The following is a 26765-nucleotide window of genomic DNA, read 5'->3' on the forward strand; positions in this document are numbered from 1 at the left end:
TTTTACTCTGTGACTCAGAAAATTCCTTTGTCATGTTACTTTATTACTTAGAAAATTCTTTTGCTAAGTATTATTAATATTGTATATTTCTTGTTTTGTAGACGTAGCCTCCTGTCTTGCCACGATAACATGTTGATTTTATGACATAACACGAACTTGATTTTGTACAGTGGACATCATCCCTGGAAGCATCTCCATTTTTGGAATAATTGTGATAATGGATCTTCTGTTTCATTGCCTTGCACAGTTTGTTCAGCATGCTGTCCTGCTCTTCCTCATTACCGTCAAAGAGCTAGAGACCTCTATCGAGCCACTGATCAACCCTGTAAAGTATGTCGATAACTTTTGCATTGGGTACGACTCCCTTTCTAGCCCTGAGTGATTGCCAACTCCAAGATGCCATCCACTGGACTCCCAGTTGGATCTTTCCCAGTGGTTTCTATTTCTCTCCTACAAAAGTGCAGGTCATGCATTTCTGTTGTCTCACTGTTTGTCCTGACCCAGGACTCTACTTGGGTACCCAGCGCATGGACCTCATTGCACAGCCCTCATTTCTTCTCTTTGACAAAAGCTGACCTATCTGCCCCATGTGCATGAGCTAAAGGCTTAATTCTGTCTCCTTCCTTGCCCACACCTCTTTGGTTGCCAATCACACTACTCTTCTCCTTATCTACCAGGGTCTGCTCTAATCCTGGTTAGACCATGGTTGTCCAGTTTATGGTTTATTGACACCGTCAGCTTTCCAGTTGTTATGCCCAGTTTGTCATCATGGAGTTCCACTGGCCACTGATGCCTACCAGACTAGTCCCATAGACAGTCTCCTTACCAAAATAGGGATCTTCCCTCTTCATTTCCAACAGTACCAACTCTTGGTCTCCTATGCAATCTCCCTTTGACAGTTTCCTGATTGTCGAACGTATTCTATTCTTTTTGCAATACAAGGGAGGTCAGCATTCTGACACCCACCCTCATGTGGGATTACCAGCTGGCGTGGCCTCACAGCTTTCGGCCAAGACCTCCGCCTCCTCCTTCTTAGAATGTACTACCTGTGTTCCTTCCCCCATTCTTGGTTGGTACCCAGGCCATGAATTAGAACCAATGTATTTCAAGGTCTAAACGTCTGTCACTCCTTGCAGACAGTTTCTCAGTTACTGGTTGAGTGCCCCTTCTTCTGGCTCTGCATGGTAAGCAAGGGCCTCTGAATTTGTTGCCTCTCATGCTGGCGGACAACCCATGACAGTTGAAGTGCCTCTGCATGACCCTAGTTTTTATTCTCAGATATAAAATTTTAAACTACCTTTAGGGTGTGACCTTTGCCATGTGCTGGGTCAGGGAGACCCTCTACCCTGTGTCCTTTGCCTCTTGCCTCTGTCATCGCTTCTTCCGTCTGTTTTAATTGCTCTTTACCTGTTTTTATGACACGCTCTGTTTTGCACTGTCGGAGTGGCACACAGCTGAATGTTGGGTGATGTCACCCCCTTTAATGCTTTGTCTGTGGTGTAGGATGTCTGTGGGAAGGCCTGCTCCCTCTGTGGGCAGACCCCTGGGGACACCCACCTTCTACCGAAACTATTTTTCTCATCTTGTTTTATTATTGACATTCCAGCTGAAGTCCATTACATTTTTAGTCCTTTCCCATTTACTGTTCTGGATCTCATGATTGTACTCTGTAGCTGTCTTTGCCCTTAATTGGTTTGGCAGGGGGCGTATGTGGTTTGGGTTTCTCTCACTGCAGTGGATCCCTTGGAGACCACTCATCTGCACTAACCTATGTATTGATCTGATCATACATTTCTCCATAATTTTTTTTCAGCTCTGACATCAGTATTGCCTTCAGTATCTTGCTGTTACCATTCTTACATACTTTCCTCATCCAGTCACATTCCTGGTGGATGTCATTACCTTTAGATGAATGCGATTTTGACTGAGGGTCTGATGAACTGTTTAACGCCGTGATGAGCCAAGTAACCCAAAACCTACACTACAAGGTTCTGCTCAGCTGCTTCCCCAGAATCTGTAACATGTGGCAGGTTATTATTTTACACTATTTCTTGACTCTAGAATCAGATGAATAATTATGTCCTGACCCGGAACAGTTTGCCAGTCATTTTCAGAAAGGGGCAAAAGACTACAGAGTTGGCATGGGAGCATTCATCCCAAAAGCACAGTCATGGAGAATGTAAATGTTATGCTCCACAATTGCGATGGTAAGGTTTACCAGCCTTGTGGTGTTTTAAATGCCTTAGATTTGGCTACATGTACTGATTAACTCAGAAACCCACCTGTGGCTTCTGGAGATGTGCCCAGCAAGATGCAACACTATGTGAACGTCCTCTCTCCTGTGACGGAGTCTCACTGCTCACACTCACTGCTCATGCTGAAACTCACCAATGTGCCCTATTTGTGGATACTGAACATTTGGCACATAGAGGCTGTACCCCTTCATGCCGAGGTGTAGACAATTTCCTCCTTGACTCTCATTTCATTGGTGTAAGCAGAGTCCACCGTTAGACAGAAAAGCAGCATCTCCTTCTGGTGCCTCATGACTGCATCCCCTTTTGGGAACCCTGAGGTTCTATGACTAGACACCAGGCAGTGGGTGAGGATCTCCAGACTGTAGGTCACAGGTCTGCCTGTTATTCCTTTGTGTCTGATCTTAAAACATATAAAACGGTACAGAATTTAATACTTTGAAAGACATGAAGCAAAAGAAGTGTTATATCAGGCGAAGGTGACTCCAGTCACCCCCGTGACCACAGACTCCCCTTCCCTATCTCATTCTGAATCCATGTTAATACACTATGTGATCAAAAGTATCCGGACACCCCCAAAAACATACATTTCATATTAGGTGCATTGTGCTGCCACCTACTGCCAGATGCGTCATCTGCCAGCATGTGTAGTGCCAACAGTAAAATCTGGAAGCGGTGGTGTTATGTTGTGGTCGTGTTTTTCATGGAGAGGACTTGCCCCCCTTATTGTTTTGTGTGGCACTATCGCAGCACAGGCCTACAGCGGTGTTTTAAACACGTTTTTGCTTCCACCTGTTGAAGAGCAATTTGAGGATGGCGATTGCATCTTTCAACATGATCGAGCACCTGTTCATAATGCATGGCCTGTGGTGGAGTGGTTACATGACAATAACATCCCTGTAATGGGATGGCCTGCACAGACTGGCCTGCACAGAATCCTGACCTGAATCTTATAGAACACCTTTGGGATGTTTTGGAACGCCGACTTCATGCCAGGCCTCACCAACCGACATTGATACCTCTCCTCAGTGCAGCACTCCATGAAGAATGGGCTGCTATTCCCCAAGAAAGCTTCCAGCACCTGATTGGTCGTATGCCTGCGAGAGTGGAAGCTGTCATCAAGGTTAAGGGTGGGCACCCACCATATTGACTTCCATCATCACCAATGGAGGGCACCAAAAACTTGTAAGTCATTTTCAGCCAGGTGTCTGGATACTTTTGATCACATAGTGTAGGTAACATACTGTCCTAATCAATGCAAAATGGTGATTCTGGGATGCGACGTACCAGTCTGGTCCTTTTGTACTTCCCAGAGCATTTATTCAATGGAACTCCAATGGGTATTACTGCTGCTTCTCTGAATTGTGACATTTATTGTCATCCTGCTCAGCAGTCTGTGTGAGCCTACAAGAAACATTGATCTCTGGCAATCAGTAGCTAACTTTTCCTCATTACTGTGCCTGCTATAGAAATAATGCTGGCTCCAAGAGGGTATCAAGAGTCTGTGCGCTTGTTCACAGAGATATGATTAGTGAATGAGTGGCTCTTCACACAGCAATAGAAATGATATCTATGTGAATTCAACTGACCATCTGTGTTAGTCACTGTAAAGTTTAACTATCTACCATCTGACATGGAAATAATATGCCCTAAAATGATGAATTTTATCCTGCAAACCACACCCTCCACCCACCATCCTTTGTCATCTTTGGGGACTTTAATTCGTATAATTCCTTGTGGTGGAGCATCAAGTAGTGTGTAAGTGATCTCCAGATAGAATAACTATGACCTAATTTCAACTGGTGCTATTTTTGTGAGCCCCTACCGATTTCAGTGCATCTCATGACACATTCTCAGCTGTTGACCTGTTGCTCTTCTACACGTAGTACCCAAATGCAGGGGCCTGTACATGACACATTCTGTGAGTGTGGCCATTTCCTGTGATCGTGTTGCGTACATGTCACCTTACTTCCAAGGTGCTCTACTGATTTTTATTATTAATTTTGTTGTTTCTCATGTTCTGACAAATTCAGGAGAGTGACATTCTTTGTGACTCAGTATTGAGTGTTACCATTTTCTTTGTATCCATCAATGGAAGGAAGAAAAATTGGGGGTTTAATGTCTCACTGACATTGAGGTTATTAGAGGCAGAACAAAAGCTCAGAATGTTTCAAGGATGGGGAATGAAAGCAGTCACACCTTTTCAAATGAACCATCCTGGCATTTGCCTGGAGTGATTTAGGGGAATAATGGAAAATTGAAATCAGGATGGTCAGACATGGATTTGAACCATTGTCCTCCTGAATGTGTGTCCAGTGTGCTAACCACTGCACCACTCTGCTTGGTCCATCAATGGACATAATGGACTCTTTGCAGCTGATTTTCACTTCTGCTTTTTATGTTGATACTCACCCAGGAGAATTTACCCAACACTGGCATTCCAAATTGGAATGTGTCTGAAATTTTGTAATGACCTTCATTTCCATTCTGTCAAGCATATAATTGAGTGACCCACATGCTATGCCCTGGTGTGTACCCATATTACAGGTCCTCTTAGACTTATTCCAAGGGCTTAAAAATCACTGTCACCCCTATTGTTTTCCAATATAGCATTCTCTATCCTCCACGAATATGAGGTGCTGAATCATTTACACTGATAGCTCTAAAGATGCAGAAAATATCGTACACTAAATATTTTCACACAGGTCAGGAATAACACTGCTTGTAGGGTCTTCATAACAGAACTGGTAACTATTGCTAGAACTATCTGTTGCTGTCCTCACTACACAGTAATGTCACTATCCATTAACTTCTGTATGATCTCACCCATTTTATTCTGGTTCTGGGGCTATATGGTAATTTAGGGGAAGGAGCTAGCTGACTGCTTTGCTAGTGAAGCAGCCACACAGACAGTGTTGATAATGGGCATGCCAAGCACAGGTTTAAGAGAACATAGAAGACTCCCAGTGTGCTGCAACTGTAGCAGAGTATGATCGGATACTGCTCCCTCCAACAAACTGCACGCCATCATAGAGGCCTCTGTTTTGTGCCGTCTCTCCTTTAGTTTGTACCAGAAAGGGTTCACTACCCTTTGTCAGCTTTATATTGGTTGTAAGTGTCTGACTCGTGGGTTTTATTATGTGCAATCAAATACCCCCACCCCTCTTTGTAGTGGCTGATGATGAAAGGACTGGCAGACATGTTTTACACTTTTTATAAGAGAGTAGATTTATTCTCAGCTTTAAAATTTTCACACTACCACAGTTACAGTCGGGCATGCTGATCTCCAGTGGATGTTTTGCTGTGCACGCCCTTTCTGCCGCTCTAATTGTTCCTCTTCTACCTAGCTCTTAATATGCACATCTTGTATTGGATGAGAGGGTGGAGGAGGGATTACTCTCAGAGAAGATGTGCCTTGAGTGGCCTAATTTTGTGCTCCTTTTATATTTCTTTAATAGTTTTTAACTCTCAGCATTGTCATGGACCACTCGGCTCTACTGTTTTCTGTACACCTTGGTAACAGGCTTAGGCAGTTTTTCCTCTGGTTAGTGCCACTGTTTTCTATGGACTCAGCCTGTGAATGAAGGACTGATGAGTGGAGAGTTTGGTAACATTACCTTGTTAGTTTATAAGCGGTCATTTAAAGAAGTTACGGATCAGTGTAAATGGAAAGCCAGTGGGCTAATGTCATATGTATACTAAGCAGTCAGTGAACCTTGTGGTTTAAACTGACTAGTCTTAAGGTAAATGTAATGTATACAGTTACCAGTTTGAGGCTGTATGCTAAGTCATTGCAGAATTATCTGGAGGCCGGATCTGCCAGAGTGGTGAGATGTGTAGCATTACAACTATTTTGCAGCACGTCTGAGTAAACTAGTTGCACTGTCATAGATGTTTCAAAAGGACCATTGAAGCAGAAAGTGCAGAGTAGGCCAAAATGCTGTTATGTGAGATGCAGTAACTTACTGGTTGATGTCCACATAGCAGGCTGAGCTAGGGGCCAGCAACTCATAATGTCTATATAGTACAAAGACAAGGCCACTGCAGCATCAGCAGGGCGGTCATTACATCTCCAAGCTATTGGCCTCTTTTGGTGTTGATGTTGAAAGCTCCAAACCTATGTAAATACCCATCATTTTTAGCAAAAGGCCAGTTTGGCAGTGTCATCTATGAGGGGAGGTCTATGCTGAGTGAAGGGACGACTTTGATCTGCTAACAGTCACCATTAGACTTGCCCTCCACCAATAACAGGATTACTGCTGGTGCTCAGTTCACCACCAAGGATTTAATGCCTCTAGCTGTTGGGGCACCACTGGGCTCACTTCAGCTACAGCCAGACCGTGTCCTGGAGGGCAGCTGTTAGAGTTATAGCTGTGCAGCCATTTTACATCTATGCCTGGATGGGCATACTGACGCTGTGCGTCTCTGCTTGCATGGGTGGACACCACTGCTGAGGTCTGTATTCTGCTACAAGAATCATGGTGTGTCTCACGGTGCATTCTGCCCCGAGTTGCAAAGCCTTGCCCTGATGGTACAAGTGCACCCACAGACTACAATTCCTGCCCAACCACTGGTGTCAACAGTCACTGGCTGTCTGGTGCATCAGCATTGCTGCATTCACTGCTGGTAGCACAAGTACAGGGAGCACATAGCTGCTGCAGAGTCTCATTACAAGTGTTGTAGTTTATTTTGTAATAAAAATGTGTGACTAATGGTGCTATTTCCTTGAGCAACCATTAATCAACATCCTGACAACAACCCTTTGCCTCAACTCATCTCTGCCATCATAGAGTTCACCCACCATGGGCATCTACATTTGTGTGTCCAGTGTTCATTCAGTCATTTTGCTGCTGTTTCCATGTAAATCCTGGACATAGTGAGGTGATATGGTAGTGCAGATTCTGAATTCACAACCCAGAGGTAGCAGTTTTCAAAATCCCTATTTGGCAATCTGTTTTTAAGTTTTTCATTGTGTTTATGCATTGTTTCAAGCAAATACTGGGTTGAGCTCATGAACAGGATCATTGCCAATCCCTTCTTCCCTTGTGTATCAGTTGTTGCAGTTTCCAATTATAGATTTATTGATGTTGGAAGTACTACAACTGTAAGCTTCATGGCTTTATAAATCCCAGGTTGATTGACAATATCTGAACAAAAACAGGAGAGCATGAAAACTTTTATTTTGTTGGTTCATAATTAACAGTGATGTAGTTGGAGTTGTCAGAATTTTGTCTTATAAGTCTCTTATGCAGTTCAAAATTGAAAAATATATCGCAGTTGCCTGTATTGATATTTAGTCCAGATAGCTACTGAAACTTCTTTAATGTGTTAATTAATGAATATAAATATAACTCAGTGGATTTGTTGGTAATTTTTAATGAATATGAAGAGAAAGATGATGATTTTTACTATCGACAAATCAGCTCTTACAGTTTCTTAACAGTAGCATACAAATGTTCTGTGAAATTCATTATTGTTTCTGACAGTGAGGAAGAAGGCACAGCAGTTAAGATGAACTTTGTTAACCTGTTGCTTTAAAGCTGTGATTTCTCTAAACTACATCAGGTGCTTGCTGTTGATTTAGTGCTCTGTCACTTTCCTGAATCTTTCATTCTGTAGCAAGTGTGTGCATTATTGTGGAATGCGGTCAGAGTAAAACTGAGTATAGAACTGGAGCCCTCACCCTTGGGCACTTTCTCTACCAATCAACTCTCATTGGTCACTGATTGCCAAAAGCAAGGATTCAGGTACCAGTCTGGCACACAGTTATAATCCACCAATACATTAAAAAGCATAAAACTTGTAAAGTGTAAAATCCCTGCATTCAGATGATCCTGATGGACTTTGCTGCAGTGAGCACTTACATGTTGTATGGTGAGTTCCACACCACATGCAGGCAAACAGGGTGCCCACTGAGGAAATAAACACCATGTGCACAAGAATACCACATAGTGAGGAGATCATGGATAATCAAATATGACTGTACCAATCCTGTTTTTACAGAATTAACTGATACCATACACTTTTTAAGATAGTAATATTAGATTCAGAAGCATCCAAGTTTGAATCTTGATCTGCCTACGCTGTCTCAGTCTTCTTTGTTTCTGTGTATTATACTACACAAATGTTAATTCTCTTCTTAAGTAAAACTCTTCTGTTTCAAATCTCAGTTCACAGTTGATGGAACACAATTCCCTCTCTGTGTCACAATTCTGTACGCATACCACCATATGATGTATGAAAGGGGGCAAGAGTATCTTGTATCACTGCTAGTCATTTGCTTTTCTGATACACTCACAAATGGAGTAAGGGAGAAATGACTGTCTCTATGCTGCTGTATGAGCCCTAATTTCTCTTATTTTGTCTTGATGGTTCTTATTGGAGATGTATGTTGGTGGCAGTAGAGTTGCTCTGCAGTGTGTTGCAAATACGTTTCTCTAAACCTTTCAATAGTGTTCCACAAAAAGACCTGGTGGGAATCCCAAACACTTAAGCAGTGCTCAAGGGTGGGTAGTAAAAGTGCTCTGTACGCAGTCTCCTTTATAGGTGAGCCAAAATTTTCTAGAATTTTCCCAATAAACTGAAGTTGACCACTCGCCTCCTCTACATCCATTTCAAGATATTTAATCTACATCTACATCTACATCTACATGACTACTCTGCAATTCACATTTAAGTGCTTGGCAGAGGGTTCATCGAACCACAATCATACTATCTCTCTACCATTCCACTCCCGAACAGCGCGCGGGAAAAACGAACACCTAAACCTTTCTGTTCGAGCTATGATTTCTCTTATTTTATTTTGATGATCATTCCTACCTATGTAGGTTGGGCTCAACAAAATATTTTCGCATTCAGAAGAGAAAGATGGTGACTGAAATTTCGTAAATAGATCTCGCGTATCATATCTGCCACACTCTCTCCCCTATTACGTGATAATACAAAATGAGCTGCCCTTTTTTACACCCTTTCGATATCCTCCGTCAATCCCACCTGGTAAGGATCCCACAGCAATATTCTAACAGAAGACGAACGAGTGTAGTGTAAGCTGTCTCTTTAGTAGACTTGTTGCATCTTCTAAGTGTCCTGCCAATGAAATGCAACCTTTGGCTCGCCTTCCCCACAATATTATCTATGTGGTCTTTCCAACTGAAGTTGTTCGTAATTTTAACACCCAGGTACTGTGTCAACGTGACTGTGTCAAACAGCAAATCCCTAATGATGCATTCAAACATTAAAGGATTGTTTTTCCTTCTCATTTGCACTAACTTAGATGGTGCAGTTTGCAAACCTGAATTTTCTGATGCACATGCTTTGAAAGTTGTATACAACAGTATAGAATTGCATGTTGCACTGTGTTGAGCTAACATTGACTCATTTCAGTAATTGAGTAACATGACTGAATTTGCCTTGTTGCAGTACATCAGAGATTTCTATCATGAAGATCCAGAATCATACTCCAATGAAATACACACATTGGAAAGGCTGCGAGCTGCAGCTGTGTGTGCTGTGAAGGATTTCTCTGGTGTTTCAACACTGACACGATATTACTGTCAGCTTCATTTCTTGCAGAGTAAATTTCCAATGTTCAAAGATGGTGCAGCAGCAGTCTCTTTCACATGGTAAGTCTAGATTTTGGCTATATTACATTTCATCTTTTCTCAGCAAACAGTTTTATCAAAAATACTGTTACTGACTAAATGGATCGAAGTTTAATACAGTCTTTCTGCACAAGTGACAAGTCATGGGATAGTGATATGCACATACACAGATGGTGCACAAGGTATGAAAGTGCAGAGCATTGGCGGAGCTGTCATTTGTACTCACATGATCCATGTGAAAAGGTTTCCAATGTGATTATGGCAGAACGACAGACTTTGAATGTTGAGTGGCAGTTGACGCTAGATGCATGCGACATTCCAATTTGGAAGTCATTAGGGAATTCAATATTCTGAGACCCACAGTGTCAAGAGTGAGCCGACACTACCAAATTTCAGGCATTGTCTGTCACCATGGGCAACACAATGGCTGACGGTCTTCACTTAATAATCGAGAGCAGTGGCATTTGCATAGAGCTGTCAGTGCTAACAGACAAGTTACACTGTGTGAAATAGCCACAGAAATCAATGTGCAACATATAACAAATGTATCTGTTAGGGCACTTGTCAAAATTTGGCATTGGTGGTCTATAGCAGCAGACACCCAATGCTAGTGCCTATGCTAACAGCATGACATCAGCTGCAGCACCTCTTCTGGGCTTGTGACCATATCGGTTGGACCATAGATGACTGGAAAATTGCAGTGTGGTCAATGAGTCCCAATTTCAGTTGGTAAGATTTAACGGTAGTTTGAGTGTGGTGCAGATTTCACAAAACCTTGGAACCAAGTTGTCAACAACGTACTGTGCAAGCTGGTGGTGGCTTCGTAATGGTGTGGACTGTGTTTACATGGAATTGACTGGGTCCTCTGGTCCAGTTTAACCTCTTGGAGACCATTTGCAGCCACACACAGACCTCGTGTTCCCAAACAATGATGGAATTTTTATGGGTGACAGTGCACCATGTCACCAGGCAGCAACTGTTTGTGATTGGTTTGAAAATTTTTCTGGATAGTTCAATTGAATGATTTGGCCACCCAGTCAGCCGAAGATGAATCCTTTTGAACATTTATGAGAAGTCAGTTTGTGCATGAAATCCTGCACCAGCAACACTTTTGCAGTTATGGACGGCTACAGAAGCAGCATGGCTGAATATTTCTGCTGGGGACTTCCAACAATTTGTTGAGTGAGTGCATGCCATGTCAAGTTGCTGCACTGTGCCAGGAAAAAGGAGGTCCGACACAATATTAGGAGGTTTTCCATGACTTTGGTCACCTCAGTGTAGTTGTTTTCCATTTTCTGGTTGAATTTTTGTTAGCCTACTCATAACTATCTGTAGAACTCTTCTGTGTGCTTACAATTCTGATTTTAATTATTCTTGTTGCAATAGATAATTAGTAACAGACAACAGGTCATTTTCTGTGTGCAGACTTTGGTGTGCCTTTTGTAATCAAGGATTTAAAAACTTTTGGAAAGAAGTGCATCTCAGAGTTGAAAATTCTGCTACAGTGTGCATTAGATGATGTGGCCAGATAGCTTAGAACTGGAAATAAATCGAGTTTTGTATACAGGCAGTGTTGTTAAAAAAGTTTGCTACAACATGCATTAGATAATGGGCCAGATAACCTAGAATTGGAAATAAATCGAGTTTTTGCATGCAGGAATTGTTTCAGCTGAGGTGCGGATTGGAAAAAAAAAAAAAAAAAACAATTAAATACAGGGGACATAGCAGACTGATGGCAGATGTACATACGAATCAATAACAGAAAAGTGCTGCCAAAAATGAGCTACATAGTAAAGAAATGGTAATTTTAAGTGGAAGAATTAGCAATTTAGTGATACAGCCAACAGTTGTCGGAGTACTGATTTGTACTTAAATAAATTGATTGAGTTTGAGACCTATCATCTCACTACAAAAGAAGACACAAGGAAAGAAATGTGGAAACTGTGAGATTATCAGTGATATAAAAAAGTGGGAATGTAAATAATTTAGAGGTTGGCAATGGGTAGCTAGTGGCGCAGAGGGAGGCAGCTGATTAGCTGGCTGGGAATGCAGGAGGGAGAGTTGGTGTATGGGCTAGGCATGTGATACGTGAGTACCAGAGCAGTGGGTTGTGATATATGACAAAGGTGATGTGGAGGTGTGAACTGGGAGGGGTGACAGAAAAGAGGAAGGTGAAACTATTGGATAAAGAATCTGAGGACAGTGGGTTAACAGTGATTGAGGCCAAGAGGGTTACTGGAGTTAAGGATGTGTTGCAAGGCTAATTCCCATCTGTATAATTCAAAAAAGCTGGAGGAAGGGATCTAGGTGGTATGTGTTTGGAAGCAGGCATGGACATCGAGCATGTTGTGTTCATCTGCACATTGTGCCGCTGGGTGATCAACATTGTTCTTGGCCACAGTTTGGCGATGGCTGTCCACCCTGGTGGACAGCTGGTTGGTGGTCATACCGAAACAAGAAGCTGTGCAGTGATTGCAACAGAGGTGGTGTGTGACATGATTGCTTTCTCAGAAGTCCCTATCTCTGATGGGATAGGATAATGCAGTGACAGGACTGGAGTAGGAAGTTCTGGGCGGGTAGACTGAACAGGTCTTCCTGGCAGACTAAAACTGCGTGCTGGACCGAGACTTGAACTCGGGACCTTTGCCTTTCGTAGGCAAGTGCTCTACCAACTGAGCTACCCAAGCACAACTCGCGTCCCGTCCTCACAGCTTTAATTCTGTCAGTACTTCGTCTCCTAGTTGAGGGTTTTTGGGAGGCTAGAAAGATTTCCTCTAGATGACCTCTAAAAAGGTTGGCATAAGAGAGTGCCGTGTGGATTCCCATGGCTGTGCTGTGGCTTTGTTTTTATACCTTCTCCTCAAAGGATACATTTGAGGCTGTAGTTGGTAAGGTGTATAAGGAATGAGGTAGTGGGTCTGGAGTATGAAGGACATTGAGAGCAGTAGTGTTCAGAAGTGGTAATGCCAAGTGCATGAGGGATGTTGATGTATTCAGTGTGGCATATAATTGCTGAGTAGGATCCAGAGGGTAAATGGATGGATTTGGTGGAGATTTGGTGAGTGTAGTGGTTAGTGTCTTTGGTGTAAGAGGCTAGACTTTGGACAGTTGGTTGAAGGTGTTGGTCAACAAGAGCAGAAATTCTTTCAGTGGGAGCACAGAAACCAGCTATAATGGAACATCCAGGATTGTTGGGTTTGTGGAGTAAATAGAAGATGTGTGAGTGTGGTGCCACTAGTGCTACAAGGGAGAGTGACTCAGGGGCAGGTTCTTGGATAGACCTAAGAATTTCAATAGGGATTGGAGGTCATGTTGGACTTCAGGGGTGGGTTACTGTGGCAGGGCTTGTAGGTGGAAAAGTGTTGGGGAATCCTTCTGTCAGGTAGTCTTTGTGATTCACCACAACAGTGGTGGAGACTGTCTATGGGTAGGGTGATTAGGTCAAGAGAAGTTTTGAAATTGTGAATTGCTGTCCTTTCTTCTGTTGAGAGATTAGTAATGTTAGGAAGAGACCTGAGGAAGTGTGCATGGTGAGCAGTTTTATTGAGAGGAAAAACAGATTTTCAAAACTTTTTTTGCGTTTTCCATTTTGATTGTCTTTCATATGACATATGCTACTGCCACTTTGGTTAGACAGACTCAGCGTGGGTCAGCTTAGTACCGGATGTTTAATGTAGTAACCACACTCATTCCATGTGAACATTGTCCCATGAAAGTACTGCTGGCTAGGGATGCAATGTTGAGTATCACTGATGGAGGGATACCCAGTGAAGCACCCACCAACAGGAGGACTGGGGAGCAGTCACTTGGAGCGTGCTGAATGGGTTGCTGAGAATGTGTCAGTATTGAGAATGCTTTCTTGCCTGCCAGCTTGGTCCTTGACCGGATGTGTCCACTAGGTCCTTCCTTTGGGGGCGCAATACTCTCAGTTTAACTGCAGCTGTGTCCTGTTGCCATAGTGAATTAGAGTTTAGTATACCCCTTAGGCATAGGCATTTGGAGAAATAAAATCCCCTCTGGCAACTGTAAACAATCATTTCATTTTTTCATTTGAAGGTTTTTCCTAGAACCACCAGACACCCTGCTACCCCCTCATTTTCCCATCCTGACCGAGTCCAGCATGTACAGAGTGGTGTCAGCTGAAGTGGTATTAGCTCACCATTCGGTCAAGCTGACATTTTTACTTTGTGGATTGCTTAATTTGATGGATACAGTCTGGCAGAGCTTGTTAGCCTGGTAGTTACCATGTAACCTGACCAGTGATAAAAAAAATCCAATGTCCTGTTTGCACTTGGAAGCGCATATTGTGTGCTCGCCGCGTGCCAATGCATGCGGAGTGTACCATCAATGTGTTAGGCAATAGGTGGCCCCTCTGCTGTGTGGACGCGCTCTTCGGGATTGCACCACGCTGTTGGCAAGTCATTGCATCACTGCGGGTGCAGTCGGGTGCACGCTGTTGACCACGCCATGCCATATTGTCATGCCGCTGAGGGTTCATACCACTTTGTCACCACACATAGAAGCTAACACTGCAGCTGCCGCTGCCCTTGTCATCGCAATGCCCGATGCCACTGTATCTCTGGTCCGTTGATATCACCACCTTCGATGTTGCCTCCAGTGACACAGGATGTTAATATAAATGTTGTAGCAAAGCATCCTTCACCGCCTGCACAGCGAGCATCTGCCATGGGAACTTGTTGCTGCTTAATCTAGTGCAGGCTACTGTTGAGACCCTTCTTTTGTAACGTTATTGTTCTTCAGATATCTTGGCGCTAATATTGTAACTAGGCCTGATACTCATTTGCGTACTTTGCCAGAGCAGCCAGAAATAGCTTCTGCAGCTGCTGCTTCTAATATGAGGTAGATAATCTCACGTTGTTACAGATGCAGGTTAATCAAATGGCAGTTGACAAATCAGAGTTACAGAGGCAGCTTGATGAAGCTTTTCGTGAGCCCTGCTGTAAAACCCAGCAGGCGTCAATACAGGTTGCTGGAGGCTCTTCCAAACCCACTGCAATGGATCCTATCATGTATATCCCTAATGTTGCCAGTATTCTCCCTGTAGATAATTTTGTGTGTTCATTTTCTGGAAAACCAGGTGAAAATGTCACTATGTTCCTCCAAAATGCCTGTGTTTAGGCAAATGTGTTCCTGGCCTGAAAGTTTTCTTTTAAATGTAACAAAATTAAAACTTTATGGCAATGCATGCACATATGTGGAGTCAGTCAATGCTTTGCATGACACAGTCACTTTTGAAGTGTTGGCGAAGGTGTTAGCAGAGCACTACTCTGACAGATGGGTGGCAGTTATTACTAAGATTGCTTATTGACCCTCCTATAGAAGAATGAAGAAGATTTCAAAGCATTTGCTGATTGCATCAGAACTGTTTCATACCTCACTGAAGCCTTACAGAAGAATCAAACATGTAATGATGTGCTAATCGAGGCAGGTGAAGCCAGAGCAATTGATGTATTTATATGGGGAATCAACCCTCAGATCGGGAGTAGGTCGAAGGAGCCTGCCCCATCTCTCCACATTAGCTAGTTCAGTTAGTGTTAATACTCGAAGAAGCAGGATGGTTTGCTTTGACCCCTGTGTGCAGTAATGAATCGTGCCTCATTTTTGTTGGTGATACCAATTTCCAGCAGTGTGGAAAGTCAAACTGCACTGTTGTCACACTCCTTGTTGCACAAAATGCCACATGATTGGGCATCTGAGTGACAAATGTCCACAACACAAGAAACATTTTCCATAGAGGGCTTCTCTGCAAAATGGTAGAAGAAATGTGGGGCCTCAGAGGAACAGTACACAATTTGGGAAAAATGTGAGGAGTAGGTCTTGCCACCCACACTGACCCCCAGCCAGATCTATGTATCCAGTCAAGAAGGGAAGGATTGATGAAGTGGCAAATTTAGTACGTGTTGGTAAGTTCAGAGGAAAGATCGTCCATATGTTAGTAGATCCCGGAGCTCAAAATAGTGTTATGTTTGTGCCCCAATGTGACAAGCATGCACTCAAGCTATCATGGTATAAGGTAAGTGGCTTAGGTGCGGACATAATAGCAGCTGGAACTTGTAATGTCAATCTGCAAATCAATGGAAAAAACATGGGTTTGACATGAAAGTAGAGAGGAAATGCAGACAAGATTTCCAAACCATTTTAGGGATTGATTTCCAGCACCATTTTCAGGCAGTGATAGATTATAAGATGCGAACTGTTCAATTCAATGAGGCAACCCACTGTTTTGTCAGTAACCACATGCCTCAGTCGTGAGGAACTTATGGTTATGAGGTCTCTTCCACAAGCTCCAATAGAACCAAGTACACAGGCACTGTAAACTACAGCCCCTGTCAGAATCAATGGCGGTATAGGAAAAGTTCTCTGGATTGATGTGAAAACTCAAATACCACTGAGATTGCACTTTGTGGTCGATCTGCTCAGTCACAATGATGTTGAAGATCAGTTGCAAATCCATGTTAAGAGAAGCACAAGTAAACCAGAAGTTTTCGGAAAGAAGTTTAGAGTACCAGTTTGTGTTGACAGTTTCAGTCAAGAAGATACCGAGATTCCATGGGGAATGATACTGGCAAGTGGAGAAGAGGTCACAGAAACAGAATTTCAATATGAAGAACAGTTTAAGCAAAGTAAGAAGAAGAATTTTCCAGTGAGAAAGATACATGCAATTAGGAACAAATTGCAAAAGAAGTTGGTACATTTGCCTGAGTCAGGGTAGAATCTTTTGTACTCATTTCTTTTGTACTCATAGCTATTTGAGGAACAGCAGTATTTGCCAGCAACTAATTTCATACAGGACAAAATTTTCGTGAGAGGTGCTAGACTGATTGTTCAGAAAACATGTAGATTACCATATTATTTACAGACTGTTTTTGAAGAAACTATTCAGCAGCAGCTGGCTGCAGGGATAATTTAACCCTCTGCAAGCGCATGGTCATCACCTGTAGTCATGGTCCCAAAAAAAATCAATTAATGGATCCAAATCCTATCATTGTGTGTCAATATGAGAGCGGTAAACAAAGTCACTACCCCTGATACTTACCCCTACCCTGTATCAGCAAAACATTGGACCGATTTTACCTCCGTTGACATATGCTCTGGCTATGACAAAATTCTTATTGCACCGCAAGATCAACCCAAAACAGCTTTTGTGCTTGCTATAGGATTATATGAGAGATTGAATGTGTCGTCTAAGGTGCAAAATGCACACCTAAGTTTGAAGATAGTGTTCATTTGCTAAGTCACATGTCCAGTACTTGGGACGTATTATTATTTCAGATGGAGTTAAGCCAGACCCTAGGTTGACAGAAGTTGTAGATAATTTTACGGTACCTACAAATGTTAAGGAGCTGCAATCATGTCTCGGACTAGCAAATTATTATTGCTGTTGTGTGGAGGATTATGCTATGATAGCCAAGTCATTGATGAAATTGTTAAAGAAGAGTGCTGAATTTGAGTGGACAGAGGAGTGTGACAAAGCTTTGAGAAAAATGAAGGACAATAATGCATTCACCTTTGTTAATACACCCAGGTTATGAAAAACTATTTATTCTTTGCATGGAGGCATCTGATTACACTGTGGGTGCAGTTCTTTCTCAGGAACACAGTGATGATGAAGGGCCTGAATGCAGCTAAGATTAATTGTATGTATGCATCTCATCCAGAGTATGTCACTGAAGATGATATTCTATATCACGAGACCCCTTGGGTAACAGAGTGGTGGTAATACCTAAAGAAGTAAAGCAGCATGTTATGGCACAGTGGTAAGAGCTTATGGGACCAAACTGCTGAGGTCATCAGTCTGCAGCACAATGTTATAATAGTTTGCAGACCTGCCATGATGGGTGAAGCACTGCAAATGCTAGGATAACCTGTAACTTTTTGTGGAAAGGCAGACAAATAGACGTACAGAAATATGTTCAAAATTGTTTACCTTGTGCATAAAGAGAGCCCCCTCCAAGGAACAAAATCCCTTTTCAGACCCTCACAGAAGCTACAAAACCATTTCAAACCATTGCATTAGATACTGTTGACCTCTTTCCACAAAGCACACAAAATAATAAGTGCATATTGTCTGTTCTTGATAACTTTTCTCGGTACTTAATTCCAGCACAATCATGGATATGGTCGCTGAAGTCGTCGGCTGTGCCCTTTTCAGTCTCTTGGTTCTCCTGTTTGGAAGTGCCAATGCTATATTAACTGACCAAGGTTCCAACTTCATGTCTGCACTATTTGGACAAGTATGTAAACTGTTAAGGATCAAGAAACGGCACACAGCACCCTTTCATCCACTGGCTACCAGCTGCCTCAAATGCATCCATAAGATGATCTTTCAAATGCTGTCCTATTACATGGGAAAAACTCACATAGACTGGGATAAATATGCCACTTATGTCACTTCAGCATATAACAGCCGTATGCACAAATCAACTGGGTATACACCCTACGAGGCAGTCTATGGAATGTCCATGAACTCTCAGTTTGAACTCAATAAACTCCCTCCACAAATATGTAGCTGTCTTTACGGACGTGTCTAAGCGGGGGGATGCTGTCGGTTGCTCTTGTCATTTCCCCAGATTGTGTCCTCAAGGTCTGACTGCCTCAAGAATTTACTGTCCTCGATGCAGACTTATATGCAATATTGTGGGCACTGGAGCAGATGAGACATTCTGCTAGTGCTAAATTTCTTGTCTGTTCTGATTCTCTGAGTGCTCCTCACTGTCGCCAACATTTGTACCCAGCAGATAAAGTAATCCAGGGTTCCCTCCTCCAGCTACAAAGACTGGGGAGGAGGTTTCATTCTGCTGGGTACCAGGGCACATGGTTATTACGGGGAACGAAAGGGTGGATCTAGCAGCCAAGGAGACATGTTATGATCCTCAGTTATTTCAGTTGCCACCCCTCTACATGCTATCACTTCACTGTTGAGGTACAAAGTCATACGTCGATGGGAAGATGAGTGGTTGGAAGTGACTGACAACAAGCTCCATGTGGTAAAGCCCACAACTCAGCCGTTGCATACGTCCTTCAAGCCACATTGACAGGACAAGATCCTTCCTACTCATCTTTTCTTAGGCCACAATCCTATGATGTATGGCTTCTTATTCCTACAAGAGGACCTTCCAATGTGTGGTGCTTGTCATGTGCAGATCATTGTGTGCCACATTTTATTGGACTGTGTTTTATTATTAGATCAGTGGGGCATAGTGGGTTTGCTGATGGATCTGCCTCCTATTTTCAGTAATGTTCAAATGAATGTGGTTCAAGTTTTAGAGTTTTGTGATTTGTTCAACAAAATTTTGTCCAAGATTTTAGGGAGATGGTTTTAATGTGTTTTCAGGGTGACTGGCTCACCTAAATTTTCTGTAAGTGGTCAGCCAGTCACATCTCCTTGTGCTTTTCTTTTAACTATTCTGTGTTATATTTTCTCTGTGTTTTAATTTCATTTAAAGCTACTTTCTGTCTTTCTAAGTTGTTTTAGCACATGTAAGATAGAGTGACTGTGGTCGTTTCGAGTGCATAAATTTGCAACAGTTTTAGAGTTTATATCCATATTCGTTTGTTTTAATGAGTTTAAGGGCACTGATGACTTCGCCATTGAGCACCCATAAGATCCTCCTCCCCCTCCCCCCTCCGCGCACACACACACACACACACACACACACACACACACACACACACAAATGATGACGCGAACAAAATATAAAAAAATAAAAAATAAAAAAAACCATTATTGTGAAGGTTGGGCCAAAGTGGAAGGAACTCTTTGTACCTTTATGGGATGTTAAACAGGTGCTTATTACCAACCAGGAACCCCAGGAACCATTACGAAGCATTTTGGATGCTGTGTATCCGCAACGCACCAAGTGAGCTTGGTTCAACATGAATTGTTTTGTGCTGAAAACAATATTTGGCACCCCCAACTAACAGATGCTGGTCATTGGGATAAAACTCTTCGACAAATCATTTCTTTTACTGGCCAGAATTGTTAAAACCTTGCACGCCAGCATGTGCAGCTCATACATATTGAAGACACTCTCCTGTCTACTACCAGCCAAATTCGTAATGTAGCTACTTAACTAATACAACAATGTGACAAACTGAGGAATTCAAGACAGGAAGAATTTGTCACTGTGCACCAGGAGCTCTCAAACCTAACTGCCACCCATGAAGCAACTAAAGCACTACAAATTCTGTTGCATAACACCCAAACAACCCAATTACATGCAACTACATTGCATGCTACTCGTTGGCTAGGTTTACAATGAAATCTTACCCCTAACTCATCACACAATGAACTGTTCTTGCAAATATTTATTCTCCTTTCGCTTATTGTCACCAGAGCAATTGGTTTAACCTGTATGAAAATCAACTCTGCAGTATTATTATTCTGTTGCCAAAGTGTACTTATCAGGATTGGTAGATGTTTTACAGGCACTAACATCTCTTATCTGTCACTTGTGTAATTGTGAATTTGAATGTTACAGTCTACTCTCTTTTCTGGTTGCCTGGCCAGCCAGCCCAAAATACATCCTCTGGCAAACCAAGAATGTCCTGCTCATTAGTAAAGGTGTCACACATGTGGTGGTACTTTTGAGTAAACGCTTTTCTGTCTTGTACCGACACCAGTTAAACCTGTTTTTTATGTAATGACTTAATACTGGGGTAAGGGACTGTGAAGATGCACTATTCCTAGAATAGACTAAGACTCCTCCTTGCCCCTCCCCCTGCGGGTCCGGGGTAAGAATAGGCCCAAGGTATTCCTGCCTGTCGTAAGAGGCGACTAAAAGGAGTTTCAACCGTTTCGGCCTTCCATGTGATGGTCCTCGTTGGGGTTTGACCTCCATTTTTCAAAATTCTACAGAAGTACGAGCCTTTTGGGGAAGGACGCCTTACGTGGTGTACCACTGGTCCTCAGTGCACTAAGACCTTGGCACTCAGCATTGTACCGGCGTTGTAACCATACCCACTATTCCTCAAATTGGGCCTAAACGCCTGATGGGTTGTACAAGTTACGCCCATAGTGCGTCCCCATCTGCACCTACGATCATGATGGACTTTCCATGGCACCAGAAATCCAGCACGGTAGCCAGCCCATTGTGGTGGGGTCGTCATGTACCGTCTAGGTTGTAGCCCCCTGACAACACAGGGATCGTACTGCCAATACCTGAGCTGCACCCTCCCCACGTCAGCCAAGGAGTAGATGCCCGTCTCCTTGGGGCATCAGGACTCCCGGCAACAGTCATCCTGCCAGGTGGCCCTTGCTGAGGCTGGGTGGCGCCCGTGGGGAGAGCCCCTGGTCAGAGTGGGTGGTATCGGGGTTGACGTTTTGCAGATGAAACGTCAACATGTATCAGGTCGCTCTGCGGCCGAGTCTTTCAAAAGGAAAGGTACTGTTTCTAGTTCTGGTTCTCCTGCCCTTTCCCCCTTGGCCACTCCCTGGGAGGAGGGACAGGCCCGCCGGCTTGGGGCGAAGTACTTCCCCCACTATTTGGTCTGTTCTCGAACCGATGGGGGGACGTTCGCCACCTCCAAGCCCATGTTCTTTGTTCAGCACATTGAGGACATCTTCGGGGAAATCGAGGCTCTCAGTAAAATGCGTTTGGGGTCCGTTCTTATAAAGACCACCTCCGCCACACAGTCGGTGGCGCTCCAGGCGTGCGACCGCCTAGGAGACATCCCAGTGTCCATTGTCCCGCATCTGGCACTAAATAGGTTGCAGGGGGTTATTTTTCATCGGGACCTCCTGCTGCAATCTGATGAGGAGCTCAGGGCCAACCTGGAGCGCCGAGGCGTGCATTTCGTCCGGCGTGTCCAGCGAGGCCCCAAAGACCGTCGCATCGACACCGGGGCCTTTATCCTCGCCTTCGAGGGGGACGTTCTCCCGGAGAAGGTAAAGGTGATGTGCTACCGGTGCGACGTGCGACCTTACATCCCGCCTCCTATGCGCTGTTTTCGGTGTTTGCGCTTTGGGCACATGTCGTCACGGTGTGAGGCTGTGCCCCTTTGTGGCGATTGTGGACGTCCTCTTCGTGAGGAACATACATGCACCCCACCACCTCGGTGCATTAATTGTCATGGCATCCACTCGCCTAGATCCTCAGACTGCCCCGCATATCAGAAGGAGAAGAAGATACAAGAACTCAAAACTTTGGATCGGCTCTCTTATTCTGAGGCCAGGAAGAAGTATGACCGCCTCCATCCCGTGCCGTTGACCACTTCGTTTGCCTCAGTTGTGTCCACTCCTTCCGCGGTATCCTCACCCCTATCCTGTCCCCCCTCCGCCTCCTCTCCTATCCGGGGTCTCTGCCTCCGCCTCCCAAATCCCTCCCTTGCAAATCCTCCTCCCCCGTGGCCCTCGCCCCCTCTGCCCCAGGGGCCACCCTTCCTCCTCCTCCTCCCCCCCCTGCGATCCTCTTCTCAGGCGTCCATCGGGGAAACGTTCCGGACCCCAGCTTCCGAGGTCCGGCGTTCCAAAACGGACCCCGCGCGTGAGGACCTTCTTCGGGTCCAGTCCACCATCCCTGTGCCTCCTTGGACTTCCAAGAAGGTCTCCAAGAAGAAGTCTCTATCCCCCTCTCCACCCCGGCGCGTTTCGTCTGATGCTCCATCCGTGAGTCGCTGCTCCCGGCCGTCCTCAGTTTCGCCGGGACGCTCTGCTGCCAGGCGCTCAGCTGGCCTCTCTTCGGCAAATGATTCTGCCCCTCTTACACAACCAGGGACAGCGGCTGCAGCTGGCGACAACTCGATGGAACAGGATCCGCCTCCCGCCGGTTGTAGCGTTGTTCCCTCGAAAGCTGGCCCTCCGCGGCCGTCGAGGTGACCAGCTCTTCCCCCGTCTCGTTCCCCCTCTTTTTTGACTAGTGATGGCCTTGTTACATTGGAACATAAGAGGTATTTGATCTAATCGGGAGGAATTACAACTGCTCCTCCGCCTGCACTGTCCGCTCGTCCTTGGTCTCCAGGAAACCAATTTGCGCCCGACTGACCGTATTGCCTTTACCCACTATACCTCGGAGCGGTATGACCTCACCCCTGTGGACGGTATCCCAGCTCATGGTGGGGTCATGTTGCTCGTTCGGCACGATGTCTATTACCATCCCATCCCATTGACCACCCCACTCCAAGCAATAGCTGTCCGTATTACTCTTTCTGCTTTTACTTTTTCAGTTTGTACCATCTACACTCCATCGTCATCTGCTGTTAGTCGGGCTGACATGATGCACCTGATCGTTCAGCTTCCCCCGCCGTTTTTATTGTTTGGCGACTTCAATGCCCATCATCCCCTTTGGGGCTCTCCTGCATCCTGTCAAAGAGGCTCACTCTTGGCGGATGTCTTCAACCATCTCAATCTTGTCTGCCTCAATACTGGCACCCCGACTTTCCTCTCGGACTCTACTCATACCTACTCCCACTTGGACCTCTCGATCTGTTCTAACACTCTTGCCCGTCGGTTCGAGTGGTATGTCCTTTCTGACACCTATTCGAGCGACCACTTCCCCTGTGTCGTTCGTCTCCTGCACCACACCCCATCCCCACGTCCTTCGAGCTGGAACATACCGAAAGCTGACTGGGGACTTTACTCCTCCCTGGCAACCTTTCCGGACCACGATTTTCTCAGTTGTGACAGTCAGGTCGAATACCTCACGGCTGTTATCATCAATGCTGCCGAACGTTCCATTCCTTGTACTACCTCTTCTTCACGTCGCGTTTCCGTCCCCTGGTGGAACGAGGCTTGTAGAGACGCTATCCGTGCTCGACGACGTGCTTTACGCACCTTGCGCCGCCATCCTACGTTGGCGAATTGTATTGGATACAAACGACTCTGAGCGCAATGCCGTAGAGTCATCAAAGGCAGCAAAAAAGCTTGTTGGGCCTCTTTCACCAGCTCCTTTAACAGTTTTACTCCCTCTTCTGTCGTATGGGGTGGCCTGCGCCGGCTATCGGGCATTAAGGCCCACTCCTCGGTACCTGGCCTGACCTCAGGTAATGAGGTCCTCGTTGATCCTGTGGCTGTCTCCAATGCCTTCGGCCGGTTTTTCGCGGAGGTTTCAAGCTCCGCCCATTACCACCTTGCCTTCCTTCCCAGGAAAGAGGCAGAAGAGGCTCGGCGACCTTCCTTCCACTCGCTGAATCTGGAAACTTATAATGCCCCCTTTACTATGTGGGAACTCGAACGTGCGCTTGCACTGTCCCGGTCCTCTGCTCCGGGGTCAGATGCCATTCACGTTCAGATGCTGGCACACCTTTCTCCGGCGGGCAAAAGCTTCCTTCTTCGTACCTACAATCGCGTCTGGACCGAAGGTCAGGTCCCCATGCGTTGGCGTGACGCCGTCGTTGTTCCTATACCCAAACCCGGGAAGGATAGATACCTTCCTTCTAGTTACCGCCCCATTTCTCTTATAAGCTGTGTCTGTAAGGTGATGGAGCGCATGGTTCATGCTCGGTTAGTTTGGATTCTTGAATCTCGACGGCTACTTACCAATGTCCAATGCGGCTTTCGTCGCCGCCGCTCCGCTGTTGACCACCTTGTGACCTTGTCAACAATCATCATGAACATCTTTTAGCGAAGGCGCCAAACGGTAGCCGTGTTCTTCGATTTGGAGAAGGCTTATGATACCTGTTGGAGAGAAGGTATCCTCCGCACTATGCACAGGTGGGGCCTACACGGTCACCTGCCCCTTTTTATTGATTCCTTTTTAACGGATTGAAAGTTTAGGGTACGTGTGGGTTCCGTGTTGTCCGACGTCTTCCTCCAGGAGAACGGAGTGCCTCAGGGCTCCGTCTTGAGCGTAGCCCTTTTTGCCATCGCGATCAATCCAATTATGGATTGCATTCCACCTAATGTCTCAGGCTCTCTCTTTGTCGATGACTTCGCGATCTACTGCAGTGCCCAGAGAACATGCCTCCTGGAGCGCTGCGTTCAGCGTTGTCTAGACAGCCTATACTCATGGAGCGTGGCAAATGGCTTCCGGTTCTCTGAAGAGAAGACGGTTTGTATCAACTTTTGGCGATATAAAGCGTTCCTTCCGCCATCCTTACATCTCGGTCCCATTGTTCTCCCATTCGTGGAAACAACTAAGTTTCTAGGGCTCACGTTGGACAGGAAACTGTGTTGGTCTCCGCATGTCTCTTATTTTGCGGCCCGTTTTACACGTTCCCTTAATGTCCTCAGAGTTCTTAGTGGTTCATCTTGGGGAGCGGATCGCACTGTCCTGCTTCGCTTGTATCGGTCCATAGTCCGATCGAAGCTGGATTATGGGAGCTTCGTCTACTCGGCTGCTCGGCCATCCCTCTTACGCCGTCTCAACTCCATCCACCATCGGGGGTTACGTCTTGCGACCGGAGCCTTCTACACTAGTCCTGTCGAGAGTCTTTATGCTGAAGTTGCCGAATTACCATTGACCTACCGGCGCGACGTACTGCTGTGTCGGTATGCCTGCCGGCTGTTGTCTATGCCCGACCACCCCTCTTACCAGTCCTTCTTCGCCGATTCTCTCGACCGTCAGTACGGGTTGTATGTGTCTGTCCTGCTGCCCCCTGGAGTCCGCTTCCGTCGCCTGCTTCGACAATTGGATTTTGCCCTCCCTACCACCTTCAGAGAGGGTGAAAGCCCGACACCACCTTGGCTCCAGGCTCCGGTTCATATTTATCTCGACCTCAGCTCACTCCCGAAGGAGGGTACTCCGGCTGCAGTGTATTGCTCACGGTTTGTCGAACTTTGTGCTCGACTTGCCGGTCACACCTTTATTTACACCGATGGCTCCAAAACTGACGATGGTGTCGGCTGTGCCTTTGTCGTCGGGGCCGCCACCTTTAAATACCGGCTCCTCAACCAATGTTCGAGCTTTATGGCCGAGCTTTTTGCTCTCCATCAGGCCGTTCAGTATGCCCGCCGCCACCGCCATTCATCGTATGTACTCTGCTCTGACTCACTCAGTGCTCTTCAGAGCCTTGGAGCTCCCTATCCGGTGCATCCCTTCATTCAACGGATACAGCAGTCCCTCCATTCTTTCGCTGATAATGGTTCTCCTGTCAGCTTTCTGTGGGTTTCCGGACATGTAGGAGTGCCTGGGAATGAGGCTGCGGATGCTGCAGCCAAGGCTGCAGTCCTCCTGCCTCGGCCAGCCTCCCATTGTGTCCCGTCATCTGACGTTCGTGGGGATGTTTGTAAGAGGCTTGTGTCGTTGTGGTGGGATGCTTGGTCATCCCTCCAAGGAAACAAGCTCCGGGCAGTAAAACCGCTCCCAACTGCTTGGACAACCTCCTCCCGACCATCTCGGCGAGAGGAGGTCCTTCTGACCAGGTTGCGGATTGGGCATTGCCGGTTTAGCCACCGCTACCTGCTCTCCGGTGACCCAGCCCCGCAGTGCCCTTGTGGTCAGGCATTAACAGTGCGCCATGTTTTATTGTCGTGTCCCCGCTTTAGTCAATCTCGTGTTTTCCTGTCCCTGCCATCTACTTTACTGGATATTTTAGCTGATGACGCTCGAGCAGCTGCTCTTGTTCTGCGTTTTATAACTTTGACTGGCTTGTCCAAAGACATCTAACCTTTTTACTTATTTTATCTGCATCTTTGTCAGGTCTTTCTGGTGTCCCCCCCTCCCCTTGAGTTTTACTAGATTCCATGTGCTCTAACAACAGTGACTGGGCGCTAATGACCTCAGTAGTTGAGCACCCTTAAACCCCACAAAAAAAAAAAAAAAAAAAAAAAAAAACACCTCCTTGCCCTTGTACTGTCCCTACAATATATGAAGCTTGATTCGTCCCTGTCGGAAACAGTTTGTTGTACTCTGTGCCACAAACTATCTCAATAGTTTTGATCAGTCTATACTTGTGCCTCATACCTACTGGGTCATCATAGCTACCAGTGGATTATAGTTTAACATTTCTTCTT

The 26765-nt window shown here is 45.3% G+C and overlaps 1 protein-coding gene across 1 annotated transcript in view; it reads left to right on the forward strand.

The window, feature by feature from the left end:
- Window positions 1–26765, forward strand: part of LOC126259705 (tyrosine-protein phosphatase non-receptor type 23-like) — a 196136-nt gene that overhangs the window by 51597 nt on the left and 117774 nt on the right. The window contains exon 2 of the mRNA XM_049956677.1: window positions 9672–9874. Within this exon, the coding sequence (XP_049812634.1) occupies window positions 9672–9874 (203 nt within the window). The remainder of the gene's footprint in view (window positions 1–9671; window positions 9875–26765) is intronic.

Source organism: Schistocerca nitens, chromosome 5 (genome assembly GCF_023898315.1).
Source record: "Schistocerca nitens isolate TAMUIC-IGC-003100 chromosome 5, iqSchNite1.1, whole genome shotgun sequence".
NCBI classification, from domain to species: Eukaryota; Metazoa; Arthropoda; class Insecta; order Orthoptera; family Acrididae; genus Schistocerca; species Schistocerca nitens.